At 42.9% G+C, this 19,215-nt stretch overlaps 4 protein-coding genes and 1 pseudogene across 4 annotated transcripts in view; 1 reads left to right on the top strand and 4 right to left on the bottom strand.

The window, feature by feature from the left end:
- Positions 1 to 662: 662 nt before the first annotated feature.
- LOC149098469 (uncharacterized) lies at positions 663 to 3,680 on the bottom strand (annotated as a pseudogene).
- A 360-nt stretch (positions 3,681 to 4,040) lies between these two features.
- Positions 4,041 to 4,889, top strand: LOC149098470 (kinesin-like protein KIF17). The gene has a single exon (XM_089276694.1). The coding sequence runs from the start codon at positions 4,041 to 4,043 to the stop codon at positions 4,887 to 4,889; it is 849 nt and encodes a 282-aa protein (XP_089132820.1).
- Positions 4,890 to 7,776: 2,887 nt separating this feature from the next.
- On the bottom strand, positions 7,777 to 8,515 carry LOC149098471 (uncharacterized). Its single transcript, XM_089278416.1, has one exon. It carries the CDS (start codon positions 8,512 to 8,514, stop codon positions 7,963 to 7,965), a length of 552 nt encoding a protein of 183 aa, XP_089134542.1. The 5' UTR covers position 8,515; the 3' UTR covers positions 7,777 to 7,962.
- An 86-nt stretch (positions 8,516 to 8,601) lies between these two features.
- On the bottom strand, positions 8,602 to 9,446 carry LOC149098472 (uncharacterized). The gene has a single exon (XM_089278415.1). It carries the CDS (start codon positions 9,422 to 9,424, stop codon positions 8,603 to 8,605), a length of 822 nt encoding a protein of 273 aa, XP_089134541.1. The 5' UTR covers positions 9,425 to 9,446; the 3' UTR covers position 8,602.
- Positions 9,447 to 16,025: 6,579 nt separating this feature from the next.
- Positions 16,026 to 19,215, bottom strand: part of LOC110041300 (gamma-aminobutyric acid type B receptor subunit 2-like) — a 64,317-nt gene continuing 61,127 nt past the window's right edge. The window contains exons 15-18 of the mRNA XM_089277841.1: positions 18,539 to 18,661; positions 17,494 to 17,832; positions 16,368 to 16,488; positions 16,026 to 16,131 (exon numbers count right to left, since the gene is read on the bottom strand). Coding sequence (XP_089133967.1) covers positions 16,058 to 16,131; positions 16,368 to 16,488; positions 17,494 to 17,832; positions 18,539 to 18,661 — 657 coding nt within the window. The 3' untranslated portion in view covers positions 16,026 to 16,057. The remainder of the gene's footprint in view (positions 16,132 to 16,367; positions 16,489 to 17,493; positions 17,833 to 18,538; positions 18,662 to 19,215) is intronic.

Consider the following 19,215-nt stretch of genomic DNA (forward strand, 5'->3'; position numbering starts at 1 on the left):
CACCTTTGGAGAGAAGCATTTTGCGAAGACCCAAATAAGGGCTGTAATTACAAAACTAAGTTAGCCTAAGTTAGCCTTAAGATACCTTGCAGTCATCCATTTCTATGGTGTGGGTAGGAATCATGGCTTTCATGGCTCAGTCACTGGCTCACACTTTGTTTCACAAAGCATCCATGCTTGCCATGCCATAGAAAAACATGTGACTTAAATTAAATTTGTTCCCCCTTCACATCAGTTTAGCTTCATAGTTTGTTTTTAGAAATTCTTGCATTTGAGAAACCGCACTCCGTTATAATTTCAATGAAGACTCACCAAAATGTCAAGACCCTTAACAATTGAAAATTGGCACAACAAAGACTAGTTTTTGAATGGAATGAAAAAAAAAGACAAATGAGACTTGTTAGACTTGCCATCGAGGCTTGCGAGATTTCAAAATCAAACTGTCAAAACTTCCTGAGATGCTACAGGAATATATGTAATCGATTGGCCACCCCTCCAATAAAAATGTGCTCTCACTCAGATGAGTCGGGATACGCAGGTGCACATTAAAAATTTGCAAAATATCAATAATTCAATCACCGTGAATTTACTTAAACTCTTGGAAGAAGCGTTAAGTCCTAAAATAAATGCTAAATAAATGCAAATATTATTTTTATTGTTAACTAACCTTTAGTTTCGTCATAATGCCCTTGAAATGAGTGATCATAAGCAATGTAGATAGAGGAAGTGCTTAGTAGCGTAGAAGGCATGAATGTTAATACTGGTGAACTTGGGAGAGAAGTGATCACCACAATAGGGATTGTCAGTAGTTGCCACATCCAAAAACACAGAGATCTCCCACGGAACTGTTAAACCATCCTGATTCGGAAAATCTAACCCTAACCCTAAGAACTCTGTCGAGGACATAGTTCACGAAACTATCATTTTTCAACGGTCTTCAACCTTATTATAATTAGCATTAATACTGTTAATATTCATGCCCATTTGAAAAGTTTTTAAGGAGCTCCTTAATTGCTCTTGATCGTCTTCAACGGCCATGACAAGAGGAACTTGTTTTAACGCATCAGCACTTTTAAATTTGTTGGGCAGGAAAGCTGGTATGAGATTTTGTTGAAACCCACTTAAGGGTGCCACAGGAATTATTCTAGCATTTGATCTGTGTTTTTTTGCATCTGGATTCATCTTGCAATTCCAAACGTACAACACTACAGTTAAAACTGCAATGGCAAATTCAGGTAAAATTGTACCTGCATTACGAAGAAGTGATCTTTTCAGTTGCTTGTGCAGTCTCTCATTCTTCTGAGCGCCAGTTCCTGATGGAATTTCAGAGCAACAGCCACCGCGTATATGTTTTGCATATTAGCTATAGCTTTCCTGCTTTCGTCTGTTAGACAATATTCCCATTTTTCGATAAACATTTGCAAGTTTGATGCTATACATTCTGGATCTGGTGTTTCCCTTTTCCTAGTTGGTCGTTCATCACCGCTTGCACGAGATACAAGTCCAAATTCACTAGAGAGTTGTTGCGACTGGCAGGAACCCTTGGGAATTGTTTTCACAAAACGCTGACATGCATGGAAAAGATCTAGTTTTACTGCAACACCAGGAACAACTCTGTTATAGGATGGTCGGACAGAGCAACAGTCATCCACCATTATCGTATTTAACTGATCATTTCGTGCATCCAGACATGCTTTAAAAATCTTTTAAAATGTCTTCTATTTCTTTAAAAGCTGTACTCCCTGTACGCCTCCAGGCCACAACTTGACCATTCTCATTTAGTGCAATGTATAAATTTTAAAACTGATCTACAAAAGCTTTGTCAAGGCGTCTGACCACTCCAATTTGTTTACTTACTTTGAATGTGTGATCGCAAGAAAGTATCGAGAATGGTATAGCTTCCATTTGTTTTTGATAAATAGTTTCCATATTGTTAAAAAAAGGAAAGAAACATGTGCATTAGCTGTTCATCGCTTGGAAAATAATACATTACACGTTCACAGATAGACTTGCCGCAAGTCGACCTTTTCTTAATCCTCGACTTACTTATCTCCCTCGAGCGAAGTTCGAGCAGGGATCTTCGAGCGACGTAAGTCGCGAGAGGTCGACTTGTTTCACTTGCAGGAATGTGAATCAGAGCGTAATTTTTTGGCGCGAAAAACATGATTGACATTTCTCACTTTTCATGTGCTCCGCGCGCGATCGTCGCGAAGGCAGAAAATGATTTCCATCAAAACGTTCATAGGTCAAATAAATTTATTTGTGTTAAATTTATTTGTGTACAGTGCAGCATGCAGTCACCAATATTGACAAACGGCAAAAGCTGTTCCATTGAGTAACGCCTCCTGAAAAGTCAAATCCGTGTTTAAACCGATCGGGAATTATTTGTTTCAGTCTAAATTGGTCGTCTAGATTAGAGATTAACCAGCGATTGACCGGAGACTGCTTGACAAATGCTATAAACTTATGTAGATCTAGCTTGTACCGAGAGGAATCAGAATTAACTAAGGAAGACGGAATTAGTCGGGGAGAACTTTAATTCTATAAAGCTTTCTTGATTAAATTACCTTGAGAATCGAAGTCGCAACGAACGGCAGAGAATAAAATCGCTGTTGCCAAAAGTCCTTCATCGATCAACGACTGCGGGCCGATGTAAATTTGCTGCGATGCCCTTTCTTTGCAGAGAGGTTACTTGGTCAGTCATTAAATCAACTAAAGGTGCAACAATTACACAAACCGTAGGAACGGCTCTGTTCTTCTTTGAAAGGTCCAAACTTAATTCTCTGAAACGATCCAGATCATCCAGGAGCTCAGGTCGCGTCCGTAAGTAAACAATCCCTCCACTGCTTTTTGCTGTCCTTCTTTCAAGGACTTGAAATTAAGTTGGATAAACCAAATTCAATTGCTACCATAAAATTCATATCCTTAAGTATATCCGAGAACAAAAGCTAAATAAAAAGGATTTTTATAGTACTTGAACTCAGCAGAGATTTGCTCTGCGAGTTGTGTCGTTAATCGCGCGCGACGTCATGACGTATAGTCAGTACTTGTTTCTTCATTGGTTAATGTGTATTTACGTCACAGGTGGAAAAATCCACCGGTAAAATTTGGCGTGTTGCAAGCGGGAAAAGTCCTTTCCAACGGTGAAACTAACAATGGAAATATTATTGGAAAGGACTTTTAGAAAGTCTAGTTCACAGAAAGTACTCGAATCTATACTTCCTTTTTTGTTGCGTACAAATGCCTTAAAGTTCATCGAAGCAATGTCTGCAGCCAGTTCCAAAAAGTTTTGTTCTCGCCCAATATGTGTGACAACGTAGTCAAGCAGATCTTTAGAGCATTCAGTCCTATAAAATGCTTTAACAGGAAACTTGTCCTTGAGTACTTGTGAAACGTTTTCAAGGATATCTGTTGAGGCAGAGTAGAATTCATGGCCAGAGGATGTATGGTCTGCCAGATTGTAAGGACATCTGTAGATAGACTGAAACAGAATTATATTTCCATTGAGGTCATACATCAGTCTTGGGTGACGCGGACTTTGGTGTGTCAGTTGTGTGGTCCAAGACTGAAATACCAAAGGACACTTACGACTGGGACAAAGTAATTCTATCTGATAGTATTGTAATGGACACCACAGAAATGTTTTTGACATCAAAACATTGCCTGGATTTAAGGGCGAATTGTAAATCTCGTGCAAAGATCAGAGCATGTTACAAACTGTACAAGACAAGGCTATCAAGGGTGTTCAAGAGGTCAAAGACTTTATACCAGGGTTGGAAGATTTACACTTCCTAAGTCAAGGTCTTCCCAATGATGCGTCGGTAAAAAGGCTGCAGGAACTTCAGGAAAAGTTTGTTGGCCGTGAGAAGAAAAATGATCAGAAATTGAAAAAGAAAAGAAAGCCGAGGAAGATCTATACTTTGTCGTAAAGAGAGAAACTGGCGAAGGCGGCGAAGAAGATGGACGATGATGGTATAATGGTCAAAGTTTAGGACAATTTGCAAGATGAGATCAGAGTGAAGGATTACGTTATTAACCGGATGGAAGAAAATTTGCAATCCGCACAATCCGAGATAGACGATCTGCAGACTGAATTTGAACGCGATCGCGAAGACTACTTAGAAACGATTCGAAAGCAGGAGCAAATTATCAAGCTTCAACAACAGCTTTTGGACAAGATCCAGCCATGCATACGACGCGACTGTAATTATTACAACATCGATAAGGTTCGATCGGAGAGCACGTGGCATGAAGAACCCGGCAAGTGGAACATCCCTGAGCTAGTCATTACAAAGACAACGCTTCCTACCCCTGGGATTATGCCGGGTGCAAGCACCCCACCCCGGGGCCTGAAATCGCCCGTCAACAGACCCCAGGTCAATAACCAGGGACAAGTTGTCAATGGACACTTAGGGAGGTATCCTGAGGAGCCAAGCGAGGATCGTTCTCTTCAGCATTTGTCGCGGAGCTCTCATGAAGATTACGCGTCAAGTTATTTTAAACCTAAAAGAGCTGACCGGTTATTAGCTGAGAACACCAAATTTGAACGATACGACAAACGAGAGCCATCTCCCTCGGGTGGAGCGCGTCCGCAGCTCCGATTTCCGGGTACCGGGGGATCGAGCGGAACGTTGAACAACAATGTTCCCCCGGGGAGCGGAGGTAGTACTGGCGGGATGCCCGCTATGGGAAGACCGGTTAGATTGGAATCACTACACATGCCGGGGGAAAGGGGAAAGAAGAAAAAAAAAACACAAGAATTTAGACGAAAGAAAGAGAGACGACTGGTCATAAAACAATGCCAATTAATGGTTAGGAGGCTTGAAAATAATCGCGCGAGTCCAGGCGTGAAAATAGTCGCGCGCGTTGTGGGTGATAATCACTTATAGTAACGTTTAGGTAGATATTTGTTGTCTTGTGTTTTGTTGAATTTGATTCTTAACCTCGCCGTTTCGTAGACGCATAAAGAACAAATGGACGAAGGCGCTATAGAGCTCGGCGTGATGCATACATGAAGTCAGTCATAAACATTGTAATGCCCCTTCTTGTATTGGTTTTATCACATTCGATCGAATCAGAGCCGACAGATTTTACCAAGAAATAGATGTCGATCGGCGTCCGTCCTCAAATGTCAAGTAAGCTATTATGTTAGAGTTAAGATTCGACAAGGAATAAAAAAGGTGGGCTCAAAATCTAATTTATATACATGTAGCTAGTTATGAGTGTATTTCAGTGTACCGTTCCGGGTGAATTAATATATTTCCGAGTGCATGCACTTACAGTGTAAATTATCTATGGTATGCCGGCAGTCCTGCTATCACAGATGCAGATGAACACGTAAAATGGTTGACGGGATTTTTCATTTAAAGAAGTTGTAAATTGTGTATAATAATTTCACCTGTGTTGAATGGTCATGACTTTGGGGTTTCTTTAGGCTTTAGTCAATTTTGAAAAAAAGAAAAGAAAAACGAAATGCCTCTATTGTAGATGAAGCAGCGCATTTAAAAGTTGAACCCAAGAATAATACGAAGTCTGTGACACATATGTTTTGCGCTTTTGGCTCTTAATTGTAATCTAAATTTTTCAAAACTATTTTGCTGCATATTCCGTTGTCCTTTAGGTCCCGTGTCTCCATACTTGTACAGTTCATTGTTTTAGAGCTTTTGAAAAAAATCCGTTTTTATGACTCTACGCAGTGAATTTCTCAAATGCTACAACTGCCGTTTTCCGATCAGATTAACATAGTTGCGAAGTGAAAGAGTAGTAATGGACGCTGATATGAGCGGTAACCAATCAGGAGCCGAGAAAGACAATAGGCTATTATTTGGAGAACAATGGACGCTATTGTTTTCCACATCCAAGATGGCCGCCACAAATTTCAGCCAATCAGGAGCCGAATTAAGAACAATGGATGCTATTGTTTTCCAAATCCAAGATGGCCGCCACAAATTTCAGCCAATCAGGAGCCGAATTAAGAATTCAAGATGGCGGCGCCCACGAAAGTCGGCCATGTTGGAAAACAGCCCAACAACCTCGACGGTGGACTGGGATCGGTCTCACGGATTTCCATGGCGACACAAATCACGCCAGGGTCACGCAAAAAATGTCGTGCAACTTCAAAATCGATACTTACAGTATCCTGTGGTCCTAAACGACAGAGGTCCATCCAACAAGCGGCCATGATGGAGACTGAGAGACTTGTGTCCGAGGCACTTATATACCTTTCTATTCGTTCCAAAGCATCCTGGGACGCTGACCTCATCGGGAACCAATCCTAGACTTGCCCCACTCCCTTGACAGTCGAAGGGGTAAAAATAGGGGTAAGGGGGTACTCCCCGTTCCAAAGCATCCTGGGCTGATGACCTCATCGGGAACCAATCTTAGACTTGCCCCACTCCCTTCGCAGTCGAAGGGATAAAAATTGGGGTGAGGGGGTACTCCCCATTCCAAATCCTAGATTTGTCCCACTCCCTTCTCGCCCAAAGGGGTAAAGTAGGGATAATGGGGTACTCCCTCTTAGTCTGCTATTTAAAACCTTCATACGTTTTGAAAAGGACCAAAACAAAGTTTGTTGACTCACGAAATGGAAGTTAGAAGAAGTCGAAGACTACTAGGATTGACCCCGAAGTAGATGAGTTCAAGGACAAATGTTTCATCTGTCAAGGCGACCTTGTCATTGACTCCTTGACTCGATGTAGTGCGAAAACTTATTGCTGTGGAAAATTTTTGCACAAGAGATGTTTGCAACAGGAGTTACAATACTCAGATAAGTGCGGACATTGCAAAACCTCAAATCCTCGGGGGAATGAAGATGAGGCACAACTTTCACCTTGGGAGGAGGTGGTACGAGAGAGGATTACCAACGCAACGAATGCCATCAATAGGTATCGGCGAGGGGGACGGCCTTATCATATTCACAATCGTAATATTGTTTCGTGGAGGACCTTGCCGTACCATGCGAATCTTTCCATCTGGTTTGAATTTTATACAAGACTCACCATCTTCGTGCAGCAAAGGGGAAACGCTACCCTGTACATCCATGCCTATGTCAACTTGCCGTGGATGACCATTACTCAATCAATAAGACAGACGGTGTATGAAATGTTCAGTAGAAACATCCCAACGGAAGTAATGCTCTGCGTACGCGAAGTAAAGTTTAGGTTATTGTTCCTGTCGTGGCTGCACTACGACGTTGAGGATGAAGTGATTATCAACAGATTAACTCTTCAGTCATCTTTTTCACCCCCCATTTACCCTGAAGACACAGCTTGGGTCTAACGTGTAACTTTTATTGTAACTCGAAAAACTCGTAAAACAAAACAAAAACAAAAACAAAGAGTCTGAGTCTCTATAACGTTTATTGAATAATGATAATAAAAATAATAACATGAGCTCCGAAAGAGAATTGGTTACAATTTTTAACTCTTTAACTCTTGACCGTCGGTATTCCACAAAGTGTCGGGAACTAAACTCGTTTCCAGTTTCACAGACTCTTGGTCCCTGGCCCCAAAACGCACGATATTCTGCCCTAGTTTTCTTTGCTTTTGGTCATGAAGTCTTTGCCTGATCCGTTCCTTATTCTTGGCATAGTAACTTCTCCAATACTCGTTGATCCGTTCCCTGTTGTTTTTACAGTATTGTCTTCGATAATTTCTGATGTGCTCCTTGTTCTGTTGACAATAGGCTCTCTGGCTGCTGGCGAGTCGTTCCTTGTTGTTTTCATACCATCTTTTACGACGGGTTTTGATAATCCCGACGTTCTCTGCACGATATCTCTTTTGTTGGGCCAGGATTCGCTGTTTGTTCTTGGCATAATATTTTTTGTGGTAGGCCTTTTTACAGACAACCCTCTGGTCATTCCCTGGCAGTTGATTGGAGCAATTCATCTTGCATGTGTGGCGTCTTACAAATAATGACTAAAACCCTGGAATCACACACTCTTATAAGAGTCGCATGGCTAATTCAGGTCTTAACCTCTTCTTCTACTTCCTCCTCGTCATCATCGTCGGGGAGTAACTTCTTCCGCATTAGTCTGTTTAGCAGGAATTTTCGTTTTGCCACTGCCGACTCGGCTGCTTCGTCAAAATCCATGTCGTCTTCCTCAATAAAGCGTCGAAGAGTCTTCATGACTTTACGGTGTATTGCGTCGTGTTTGATACGGTGAGTCCATTTTAGACGCTCTAAGTAAGTCCTTCGTAGCCTTCTTCTACTTACAGGTAATAGGACGTTGAAAGCAGCATTTTCGGCATAGTTTTGGGATTTTCCCTTATCCAGGAACTGCTGGACTTCCTTCAGGTAGGTTTCTTTGACGTCTTCCCCGACGTTTTGACGTAGCGGACTCCACGGATCTGGTTCATCGTCGTCCGCTTCTTCTGCCTCTTCGGAGCTGCTACTATCTTCATCTTCTTCCTGTTCCTCTTCAGGCTCCTCTTCATCCACCTCTTCTTCCTCTTCAACGTTCTCATCATTGTTATCTTTCACGGGGCCAAAAATATCTGTTGAACGATCATCCATGATTCTCGTCGACCTTCACCCAAGACAACGTACTTCAAATGAACCGAGTCGATTAAACTGATGTTTAATATACCATTTTGGGCAATGATCAGACATCCTCTCTCTTTCTTCGATGCCAGCGTGGGTATCCTTCGTGCGTCATGAGGTGACTAAACACGCGTTTCCTGTCATCACTGGCGGGATGTAAATCCAGGACCGTGTACCCAAATGGTCGTTCGGTCACTTTTTTATACGCGTCCATCATGTCTTGCCAGCAAGTGGGAAAAGCCTGAAGCAGTAAATTCTTCATCCCTAATTGATCTCTCGGATTTTTGAAGGCTACGATGTAGTGGGCGTTCCTGGAAATACTCTTGGCGTATTTCCCTGGTGGAAACATGTCTTGGCACAAGTACAACACGGTGATATTTTGATGATGAGAGTGTTTGGTGAATAAGTCTAGCAACGCTTTGTCCTCACCTCCCTCTGCCATCAGATCGTCCAGTACGAGTAATCCACCCTTCGGAAACCATGACTTGAGATGGTCTGACTCTGGAATCCCTTCGTGAAATTGCACACCAGCGTCTTCCATGTCTCTAAATCCGTCTTGCCACGCCCCGTAGCAATAATGAATCGTAGTGGGAAGGTTTACAAACAATTCTTCCAAGTGATCCAAGAGTAACGATTCGGTAAAACAAGTCTTGCCACAACCAGAAGGGCCCACGATCAAAATACTGGAGGGTGTCTTGAACCGAAACGCTTCTCCCATTTCTATTCTACCAGGGATCTCATGGTGCTTTTCGGTAGGAAATGTGATATTTGGGACATCTCGTGTCTTTTCTGATCCACTGCTTTGACAGCTATGTTTTTCGTGACGAATTCTACTGTCTGCACGGGAGAATAGTCTATGACAATATCGACAATAAAGGGACATGACTTCTTGCTAGTTTGACTCAAAATGAATTGAGGCAGTTAATGCCTTAGTTTTATACATGATTAATGATCGAGTTGACGAGTGTGGTGGAGGCGGTAGCGGTGGCGGCGGTGGTGGTGGTGGTGGTGGTGATGGTGAATGTGGTGGTGGTGCAGGTAATGGATGTGGTGGTGGTGGTGAATGTGGTGGTGGTGGATGCGGTGGTGGTGGTGTAGGTAATGGATGTGGCTGTGGTGGTAAATGTGGTGGATGTGGCGGTGGTGGTGGCGGTGGTGGTGAATGTGGTTTTGGTGGCAGTGGTAAATGTGGTGGTGGTGGTGGTGGATGTGGTGGTGGATGCGGTGGTGTTGGCGGTGGTAAATGTGGTGGTGGTGGTGGTGGATGTGGTGGTGGATGCGGTGGTGTTGGCGGTGGTAAATGTGGTGGTGGTGGTGGTGAATGTGGTGGATGTGGTGGTTGTGGTGGTAAATGTGGTGGATGTGGCAGTGGTGGTGGTGAATGTGGTGGTGGTAGCGGTGGAGGCGGATGTGGTGGGAAATTTGGTGGATGTGGCGGTGGTGGCGAATGTGGTTTTGGTGGCGGTGGTAAATGTGGTGGTGGTGTAGGTGGTGGTGGTGGTGGATGTGGTGGTGGTGGATGCGGTGGTGTTGGCGGTGGTAAATGCGGTGGTGGTGGTGGTGGTGGCGGTGGTAAATGTGGTGGTGGTGTAGGTGGTGGTGGTGGGGGATGCAGTGTGGTGGTGTAGGTGGTGGATGTGGTGGTGGTGGTGGTGAATGTGGTGGATGTGGTGGTAAATGTGGTGGATGTGGCAGTGGTGCTGGTGAATGTGGTGGTGGTGGCGGTGGAGGTGGATGTGGTGGGGAATTTGCTGGTGGTGGTAAATGTGGTGGTGGTGTAGGTGGTGGTGGTGGTGGTGTAGGTGGTAGATGTGGCTGTGGTGATGAATGTGGTGGATGCGGCGGTGGTGGTACATGTGGTGGTGATATAGGAGGTGGTGGTGGTGAATATGGTGGTTGTGATGGTGCATGTGGTGGTGGTGGTGAATGTGGCGGTGGTAGTGAATGTGGTGGTGGTGGTAAATGTGGTGGTGGTGGATGTGGTGGTGGATGTGGTGGTGGATGTGGTGGTGGATGTGGTGGTGGTGGTAAATGTAGTGGTGGTGTAGGTGGTGGTGGTGGTGGTGGTAAATGTGGTGGTGGTGTAGGTGGTAGTGGTGGTGGTAAATGTGGGGGTAGTGGATGAGGTGGTGGTGGTGTCGTAAAAGATGGTATGAAAACAACAAGGAACGACTCGCCAGCAGCCAGAGAGCCTATTGTCAACAGAACAAGGAGCACATCAGAAATTATCGAAGACAATACTGTAAAAACAACAGGGAACGGATCAACGAGTATTGGAGAAGTTACTATGCCAAGAATAAGGAACGGATCAGGCAAAGACTTCATGACCAAAAGCAAAGAAAACTAGGGCAGAATATCGTGCGTTTTGGGGCCAGGGACCAAGAGTCTGTGAAACTGGAAACGAGTTTAGTTCCCGACACTTTGTGGAATACCGACGGTCAAGAGTTAAAGAGTTAAAAATTGTAACCAATTCTCTTTCGGAGCTCATGTTATTATTTTTATTATCATTATTCAATAAACGTTATAGAGACTCAGACTCTTTGTTTTTGTTTTTGTTTTGTTTTACGAGTTTTTCGAGTTACAATAAAAGTTACACGTTAGACCCAAGCTGTGTCTTCAGGGTAAATGGGGGGTGAAAAAGATGACTGAAGAGTTAATCTGTTGATAATCACTTCATCCTCAACGTCGTAGTGCAGCCACGACAGGAACAATAACCTAAACTTTACTTCGCGTACGCAGAGCATTACTTCCGTTGGGATGTTTCTACTGAACATTTCATACACCGTCTGTCTTATTGATTGAGTAATGGTCATCCACGGCAAGTTGACATAGGCATGGATGTACAGGGTAGCGTTTCCCCTTTGCTGCACGAAGATGGTGAGTCTTGTATAAAATTCAAACCAGATGGAAAGATTCGCATGGTACGGCAAGGTCCTCCACGAAACAATATTACGATTGTGAATATGATAAGGCCGTCCCCCTCGCCGATACCTATTGATGGCATTCGTTGCGTTGGTAATCCTCTCTCGTACCACCTCCTCCCAAGGTGAAAGTTGTGCCTCATCTTCATTCCCCCGAGGATTTGAGGTTTTGCAATGTCCGCACTTATCTGAGTATTGTAACTCCTGTTGCAAACATCTCTTGTGCAAAAATTTTCCACAGCAATAAGTTTTCGCACTACATCGAGTCAAGGAGTCAATGACAAGGTCGCCTTGACAGATGAAACATTTGTCCTTGAACTCATCTACTTCGGGGTCAATCCTAGTAGTCTTCGACTTCTTCTAACTTCCATTTCGTGAGTCAACAAACTTTGTTTTGGTCCTTTTCAAAACGTATGAAGGTTTTAAATAGCAGACTAAGAGGGAGTACCCCATTATCCCTATTTTACCCCTTTGGGCGAGAAGGGAGTGGGACAAATCTAGGATTTGGAATGGGGAGTACCCCCTCACCCCAATTTTTACCCCTTCGACTGCGAAGGGAGTGGGGCAAGTCTAAGATTGGTTCCCGATGAGGTCATCAGCCCAGGATGCTTTGGAACGGGGAGTACCCCCTTACCCCTATTTTTACCCCTTCGACTGTCAAGGGAGTGGGGCAAGTCTAGGATTGGTTCCCGATGAGGTCAGCGTCCCAGGATGCTTTGGAACGAATAGAAAGGTATATAAGTGCCTCGGACACAAGTCTCTCAGTCTCCATCATGGCCGCTTGTTGGATGGACCTCTGTCGTTTAGGACCACAGGATACTGTAAGTATCGATTTTGAAGTTGCACGACATTTTTTGCGTGACCCTGGCGTGATTTGTGTCGCCATGGAAATCCGTGAGACCGATCCCAGTCCACCGTCGAGGCTGTTGGGCTGTTTTCCAACATGGCCGACTTTCGTGGGCGCCGCCATCTTGAATTCTTAATTCGGCTCCTGATTGGCTGAAATTTGTGGCGGCCATCTTGGATTTGGAAAACAATAGCATCCATTGTTCTTAATTCGGCTCCTGATTGGCTGAAATTTGTGGCGGCCATCTTGGATGTGGAAAACAATAGCGTCCATTGTTCTCCAAACAATAGCCTATTGTCTTTCTCGGCTCCTGATTGGTTACCGCTCATATCAGCGTCCATTACTACTTGAAAGCTTGTGAGTTTGGGGGCGAATTCATTTGACCTTTTCAGTAGAGTTGCGGCTGTCTATGCCATCAAGCCGCGTTTGTACTTTGAATTTATTTCAACCTTTGCTGTATCATTAGCAACCCTTTGACTACATTTATTTTGCACTATAATACAGACTATAAATTCCATTAGTTTAATAGGCCATGATTCTTAGGTCGTGCTTTCGTCTAGTGTAATATATGTAATATTCTGATGGTTTACACAAATAAAGACTGTGTGTGCATTCGTTATAATTCCAAAATTTCGCTGCAAAGCAAAGCGTCCCCGTAAATACCATGCAAGTAGTTGATGAACCAGAAAAAAATCTTGCAATTAAATCCTGCTGAGCTCTCACTTTACTTTTCAGCCCTTATAAATTGCCGCCTGGATCACCATTACCACACTTAACCAAAAATATCTATCCCCCCCCCCCCCCCCGCCCCCTGCATGCACACCGCTCGTTAAATTGTAATGGCCTGTTAATTGAGCGATAATGCATGCTTCAGGCGCTTGCCAGGGTTACTGTGCTGTGTTTGTCGAAGGCGTATGGAGGATGGGGATCTCTACTGACTCGGTGGAGGCTTTCCAGTTTTCAAAACACAACTCAACTAAACTTTAAGAATTATTTAATATCGTTCTTTTACTTTACAGCCCTTAGTCATCTGCATGTTAGTTCTGGGCCAGAGTGGTTTTCACTTGAGTGTCGACAGTAATCCGTTATGGCTTTTGTCTAGCTTCACAATGTTAATAGTGATTGGTTTAGAAAACACTGGGGCTATTTCCGAGTCAGAATTAAGATGATAACTTATGGTGACTTCTACAAACAGATTTTCCCGCGCTTCGCATCGGTTACTTGATTCTCCTTCGAGTTTTGCTTGGTTTACTTCATGTTCAGTTTCTTCTGTGTATGGACACTTGGAGTTGAAAACCGCTCTAATGCCCCTTTCACTATTTTTATCTGCTTCCCTTCTTTCTCACCTCTTATCTTATAATTAAGTTTCTTTCTTCTAAACAATCACAGCTTTACAAGCGGTGTTCATATCTGTATGCTTTGACCTCGGCGATCAATTTTACAACCAACTACTTATATTAATTTTACCTTAATTAAAAGTAAACTGGCCCACTAGAGAAGATATATTGATGAAACCCTGTGTTACATCAGAACGGTTTTCGTAAATCCAAAACCAAAGTAATCACTCTGGCCAATCACAAAGTACGCAGACAATTCAGTGAACCAATCAAAGCTCGAAGTAATTACATGTAGCTGACGCAAAGCGCGGGAAAACGCGTGCGAACGAGTCACGATTAGTTTTGATTTATTCTGATTGGACAAAAAGAGGGCGCGAGTTTTTTAAGCCAAGGATACAGCGTAGCTGATGCAAAACCAATTACTTTTCGACGCTGAAACGAAAACCGCTCTAAAGAAACTCACTTTTAATTGATTAACATTTTGGTATGGGACGTTATGATGTCATGTTAAGAGTACGTTACAGTTAAATTAACTTAAAATCAACGGATAAAACAAAGACTTTTCTCATAAGAATTGACCTATCGGGCCAGAGATGAACCACACCTAATCCTTGATTCAAAATTTAATCATCAAGAACAGCAAAACTGTTCTCTAAATGAAATCTAGCCGTCTGTGAGACTACTGATCTCGAAGTCTTCATCAGTCAAGTTTATCAAGAATCACCAATTTAACTTGCGTATAAGGTTGAACTAAAATTGTAGATACAGACAGTAAAGGAAACATCCCGATCAGTATAAAACATCATGATCATTTGGCGCGAAAATATTCACGGATGATATTCGTCTGTGGACATTATCTGTTTCGAGAAGCAAACAGTTTTCTATAGACTGTTCACAGCCTCGCTGTCAACGATCGAATAAAAATACGAGAAAAAAGAGGGCTGTGAACAGTCTAACAGTTTTCCGAGAGCGAAGCTCAGTCAAGGAAAACTGTGAGCTTTGGGGAACAGATAATTTTCAAGGACCAATATCCGAGCATATATTTAAAGTCAAATAGAGGCTGTTGTGATTATTATCCTTCAAATATTTTTCGCAACACGTGGGATCTTTTCCAAATTGGAGAATATCACTCGATCGGATATTTCCGATTTCATTTTTGGCTGGGCGATATTCAGTCACTTGACGCGTTTAGACCAATCTTGTGTGATTACTTTTGCCTTCCAATGGAATATATAATTCTCATCAACAACTGATATCACATTATTTATCTTAATTACCCGTTCTCACATTTATCGAAATACAGGGTGCTTACCATTTAGCCAAAAAAGCCTGTAATTTTTGGTCGACAGTCAAATGGAACAGTAATTTTACAGAAAATCCATTCGAAAATTATAGACTACCTCTAGAGGTAGTTCTCTTTTTCCGTTCGGAACGGAACGGCGGAAATTTCCTCACCATTTGCCAAATTTGCCAGTTTCAGTCTGTTATCAGCCGACAGCAATTACGGGATACTGGATTACAAATGGAAAACGCCACTTGCTGATTTTGGAAAAACCCTAGCCACTATTCAACAGCCATCGACATAGGCCCCAATGGTTGCGTCTCCATACAATACATCTAATGTAGACCATACTTTCAATTGCTGTTTATACCTAATGGTAACCTTTTGGTTCGCGTCGGCGGCATGGCAGGCCAGTCAGTCCAGTTTGGTCGTGGTGGGGTTAGTAACAGGTCACCTGAATGACTGAATATCGCAGGAAACCAGGACAGTAGTCATGGCTTCTGATTGGCTAATTGCTAACTTGGGTGACTAACGTAATTTATGAATTACTAGAAGTTAGAGGGAAAGAAGCTGGGCATTCTAACCTCTAAAATTGCTTCAAAATCTCAAAAAGCATAAATGGGAAATGGGGACAAGTTTTCAGGGTTACATTTGACACAAATACATTGAGTTTACCCCGGCCAATGTGGTACTAGCATCATAGCTTAGGGATGGAGTAACAATATGGCTCTAGTCGCTTCAAGCTATGGTCACTCCAGTTTAAATCTTCACCGTTCCCTGAAGATCCCTCATGACGAAATGTGGTGTAATGTATTATTGCAAGTCCGCGGGGGTATTGTTTAATTTAGAAGCTGATCGGGGGGGGGGGGGGGTCTTCTTAGACTTTTGGCGTTCTCGGGGGGTTTCCAATGCAATGGCCTGGTTTTCCATGCGGAAATGGGATTTTTGCTATTCGTTCTACCGATTGGTTTCCAGGAATCCCTAAAAAGGAGGGTGAGGATGCCAAGTTGGCTTGGCAGATGTACAATAGAATGGCTGGCTAAGCTTACAGTCAGATCTTTTTTATATGATAAGAAGTTACGTTCATTACCCCTACGTTATCGCTATTTTTATTTTATTGTTCAAAGGCCTACTCTCCATGAATATGCTGTAACTCAGTGGTAGAACAATGCACTGTCGCCTGGAAAGTCACAGATTGGGCTCCTAGCGAAAACACAAACATATTTCGGTTAGAAATTGCGGAAGCTCTCTCAGATATCTTTATCTCCACCAACCTTCATTTATACCACCATCAATTTTCACTCATCCTCGCTCATTGCCAAAAGTAATCGATATTTTTGGGCAAATTTTGTATCATGGCGATTTGCGGTGAGCCTGTACTTAGAAGAGAGTAAATTAAGGAAAAATCTCATTTCTGGTGAGAGTTTTGATTTTCTTACCTGCGCTTTCTGGGACATCCCAATCAGTTTGTGTTGCTTTACAGGATGAAATCTGCCCTTCTATAAGGTCGAGGTTAACACAGGCATTCACTGCCTCGTCCCTCTTGTTAAATTGGTAAATCTAAAAGTAAAAAAACAAAAAACAAAAAAAAACCAGAACACCGAATATTTTGTTAACTAAGTAATCTCTCATTAATTAATCGTACACTTTTCACAAACAATCACAAAGAAATAAGCAGCGATTCTTCTGTTGTACCAAAAGATGGAACATTTAATTTACCCGGGGTGTTGTTCGTATTTTGTGGCTAGCTTTCAGATTTAATCCCTGCTAGTCCAGTTCTGGATTTCTGTCTCTTTGTCTCTCTGTCTCTGTCTTTGTCTGTCTGTCTGTCTGTCTGTCTCTGTCTGTCTCTGTCTCTGTCTCTGTCTGTCTCTGTCTCTGTCTGTCTCTGTCTCTCTCTCTGTCTCTCTGTCTCTCTGTCTCTCTGTCTCTCTGTCTCTGTCTCTCTGTCTCTCTGTCTCTCTGTCTCTCTGTCTCTCTGTCTCTCTGTCTCTCTGTCTCTCTGTCTCTCTGTCTCTCTGTCTCTCTGTCTCTCTGTCTCTCTGTCTCTCTGTCTCTCTGTCTCTCTGTCTCTCTGTCTCTCTGTCTCTCTGTCTCTCTGTCTCTCTGTCTCTCTGTCTCTCTGTCTCTCTGTCTCTCTGTCTCTCTGTCTCTCTGTCTCTCTGTCTCTCTGTCTCTCTGTCTCTCTGTCTCTCTGTCTCTCTGTCTCTCTGTCTCTCTGTCTCTCTGTCTCTCTGTCTCTCTGTCTCTCTGTCTCTCTGTCTCTCTGTCTCTCTGTCTCTCTGTCTCTCTGTCTCTCTGTCTCTCTGTCTCTCTGTCTCTCTGTCTCTCTGTCTCTCTGTCTCTCTGTCTCTCTGTCTCTCTGTCTCTCTGTCTCTCTGTCTCTCTGTCTCTCTGTCTCTCTGTCTCTCTGTCTCTCTGTCTCTCTGTCTCTCTGTCTCTCTGTCTCTCTGTCTCTCTGTCCCTCTGTCTCTCTGTCTCTCTGTCTCTCTGTCTCTCTCACGCAAAAAATATGCTTCAGCGTTGCGTGAAAGAGAGAGGGCCAGAACTGGACTAAATTCTTACCTTTGGCACAAACACGAGTAAGAGAGTAACGTTGGTGCACACGATCAGACACAATGACGTAATGGCATATAGAGCTTCATAATTCACCGAGCCATCCATAGCAAAAGCCACAATAGCACCAATGATGGACAGCACGGCCACATTATAAACCGACATCCCGATGTACCTGGAGTCATTTAGAGCAGGAATGCTAACATTACGTGTCCCCCAAGCCAAGAACAGACCAAATAACAGAAGGATCCCTTTGTAGGCGAATAAAACGCCCAGGAAATACGTCTTGTATTGACATGTGCACTGGTATAACACAGGGATGATAATAATGTCCTCGCTCTTTCGGATCTGCAGATAGATAATCCAAGATTATGGCTATTTTACATAGAGCGGCTTTAAAAGATAATTTGAGTGTCGTAATAAGCGCTATCTAAAACTATCTGAAACGTTTTTAATGCGTTCTCTTCCTTTATGACATTGACTTAGATAAACAATAATCTCCCTTTAGCGCGGAAATATGCTCGGATACTTGTCCGCGGACATTAGCTGTCCCGAGAAGTAAACAGTTTTCCGAGAGCGTAGATAGCACTCGAGGAAAACTGTGAGCTGTCAGGAACAGATAATGTCCAAGGACAAATATCCGAGCATATTTCTGTGCCAAATGGAGGCTATTGTGTGTATTATCCTTCAAATATTTTTTTCGCAACACGCGTGGTTCAGAAATTTGTTGAATTTTACTCAGATATTCCCCAGTTTAAGCTATTCAGTCACGTGACGTGTATAAACCAATCTGGGCAAGCGAAAATATTTGAAAACTTAAGATATCCTAACTAGAATGGCTCCGCTCGTATTTGTTTAAGACGAATATATATTACGTTTAAAACGCACAATATGTGCAACATTTATTGCGTCTTGGTAAATACGAGAAGCATAAAACGTGTGTGTCGAGAAAAGAGAAGTTGTTCTGATAGTCTCTTTAATTTAGAACATTCTATGATTCAAAGGGCGATCTGGCAAATATTAAAGTTAGTAAAGAGGACTATAAATGTCTCACCATATGTTTAAATTTCAGTATTTCGGCTTGGAGCGGATCAATTGCAATCCAGCAGGACAAGAACACCACATCAACAGCTAGCAAGCCTGCCACAATACTAAGCAGGTGAATATCCTTGATGGCCTGAGATAAAACAAAAAAGGCAAGATGTCATCGACACTTCCATTCCTTCCATCGCCGAAATTTTGATACCGTATGTTCTTGAATAAAAGGTCGGGTTCGAATAAACACTATCCCTCTTAAACACCTGGAGCCCGTTTCTCGAAAGCCCCGGAAACTTTTCGGGCCCGTAAAGCCATTTTTAGTTTATCTTTATCTAAAAACGGAGAAATGTGTACGCATGAAACTTCTTGTATGAAGGGAACCTATGTTCATTTTAAGAATATGTGAATAAAACAACTCTGTAATCGTAAGGTTCGAGATTTTGCTATGGTTTTCCGGACCCGAAAAGTTTCCGGGCTTTTCGAGAACGGCCCCCTGGTCAAAGTTAGATGAAAACATTGATCTCCGGCGTTTATACGCTTCTAGATACGACGCATTTATTTGAGATCAGACATACCTTTTAAATCGGAATTTTTCAAACAGATCTTTAGTGTTAATGAGACAGGACATATTGACAGGAGCGACATGTGCTCCTGTCGAAAGGTTTAAGATGCTACCACGGTGTGCTCAGGTCG

This window comes from Orbicella faveolata, unplaced genomic scaffold (assembly GCF_042242905.1).
Source record: "Orbicella faveolata isolate gen_17 unplaced genomic scaffold, um_ofav_v1 contig_46, whole genome shotgun sequence".
NCBI lineage: Eukaryota > Metazoa > Cnidaria > Anthozoa > Scleractinia > Merulinidae > Orbicella > Orbicella faveolata.

What these genes read in the sequence shown, in the direction of transcription:
- LOC149098472 (XM_089278415.1), bottom strand. Translation starts at nt 9,424, where the DNA reads ATGTCCCTTTATTGTCGATATTGTCATAGACTATTCTCCCGTGCAGAC.
- LOC149098470 (XM_089276694.1), top strand. Translation starts at nt 4,041, where the DNA reads ATGGAAGAAAATTTGCAATCCGCACAATCCGAGATAGACGATCTGCAG.
- LOC149098471 (XM_089278416.1), bottom strand. Translation starts at nt 8,514, where the DNA reads ATGGATGATCGTTCAACAGATATTTTTGGCCCCGTGAAAGATAACAAT.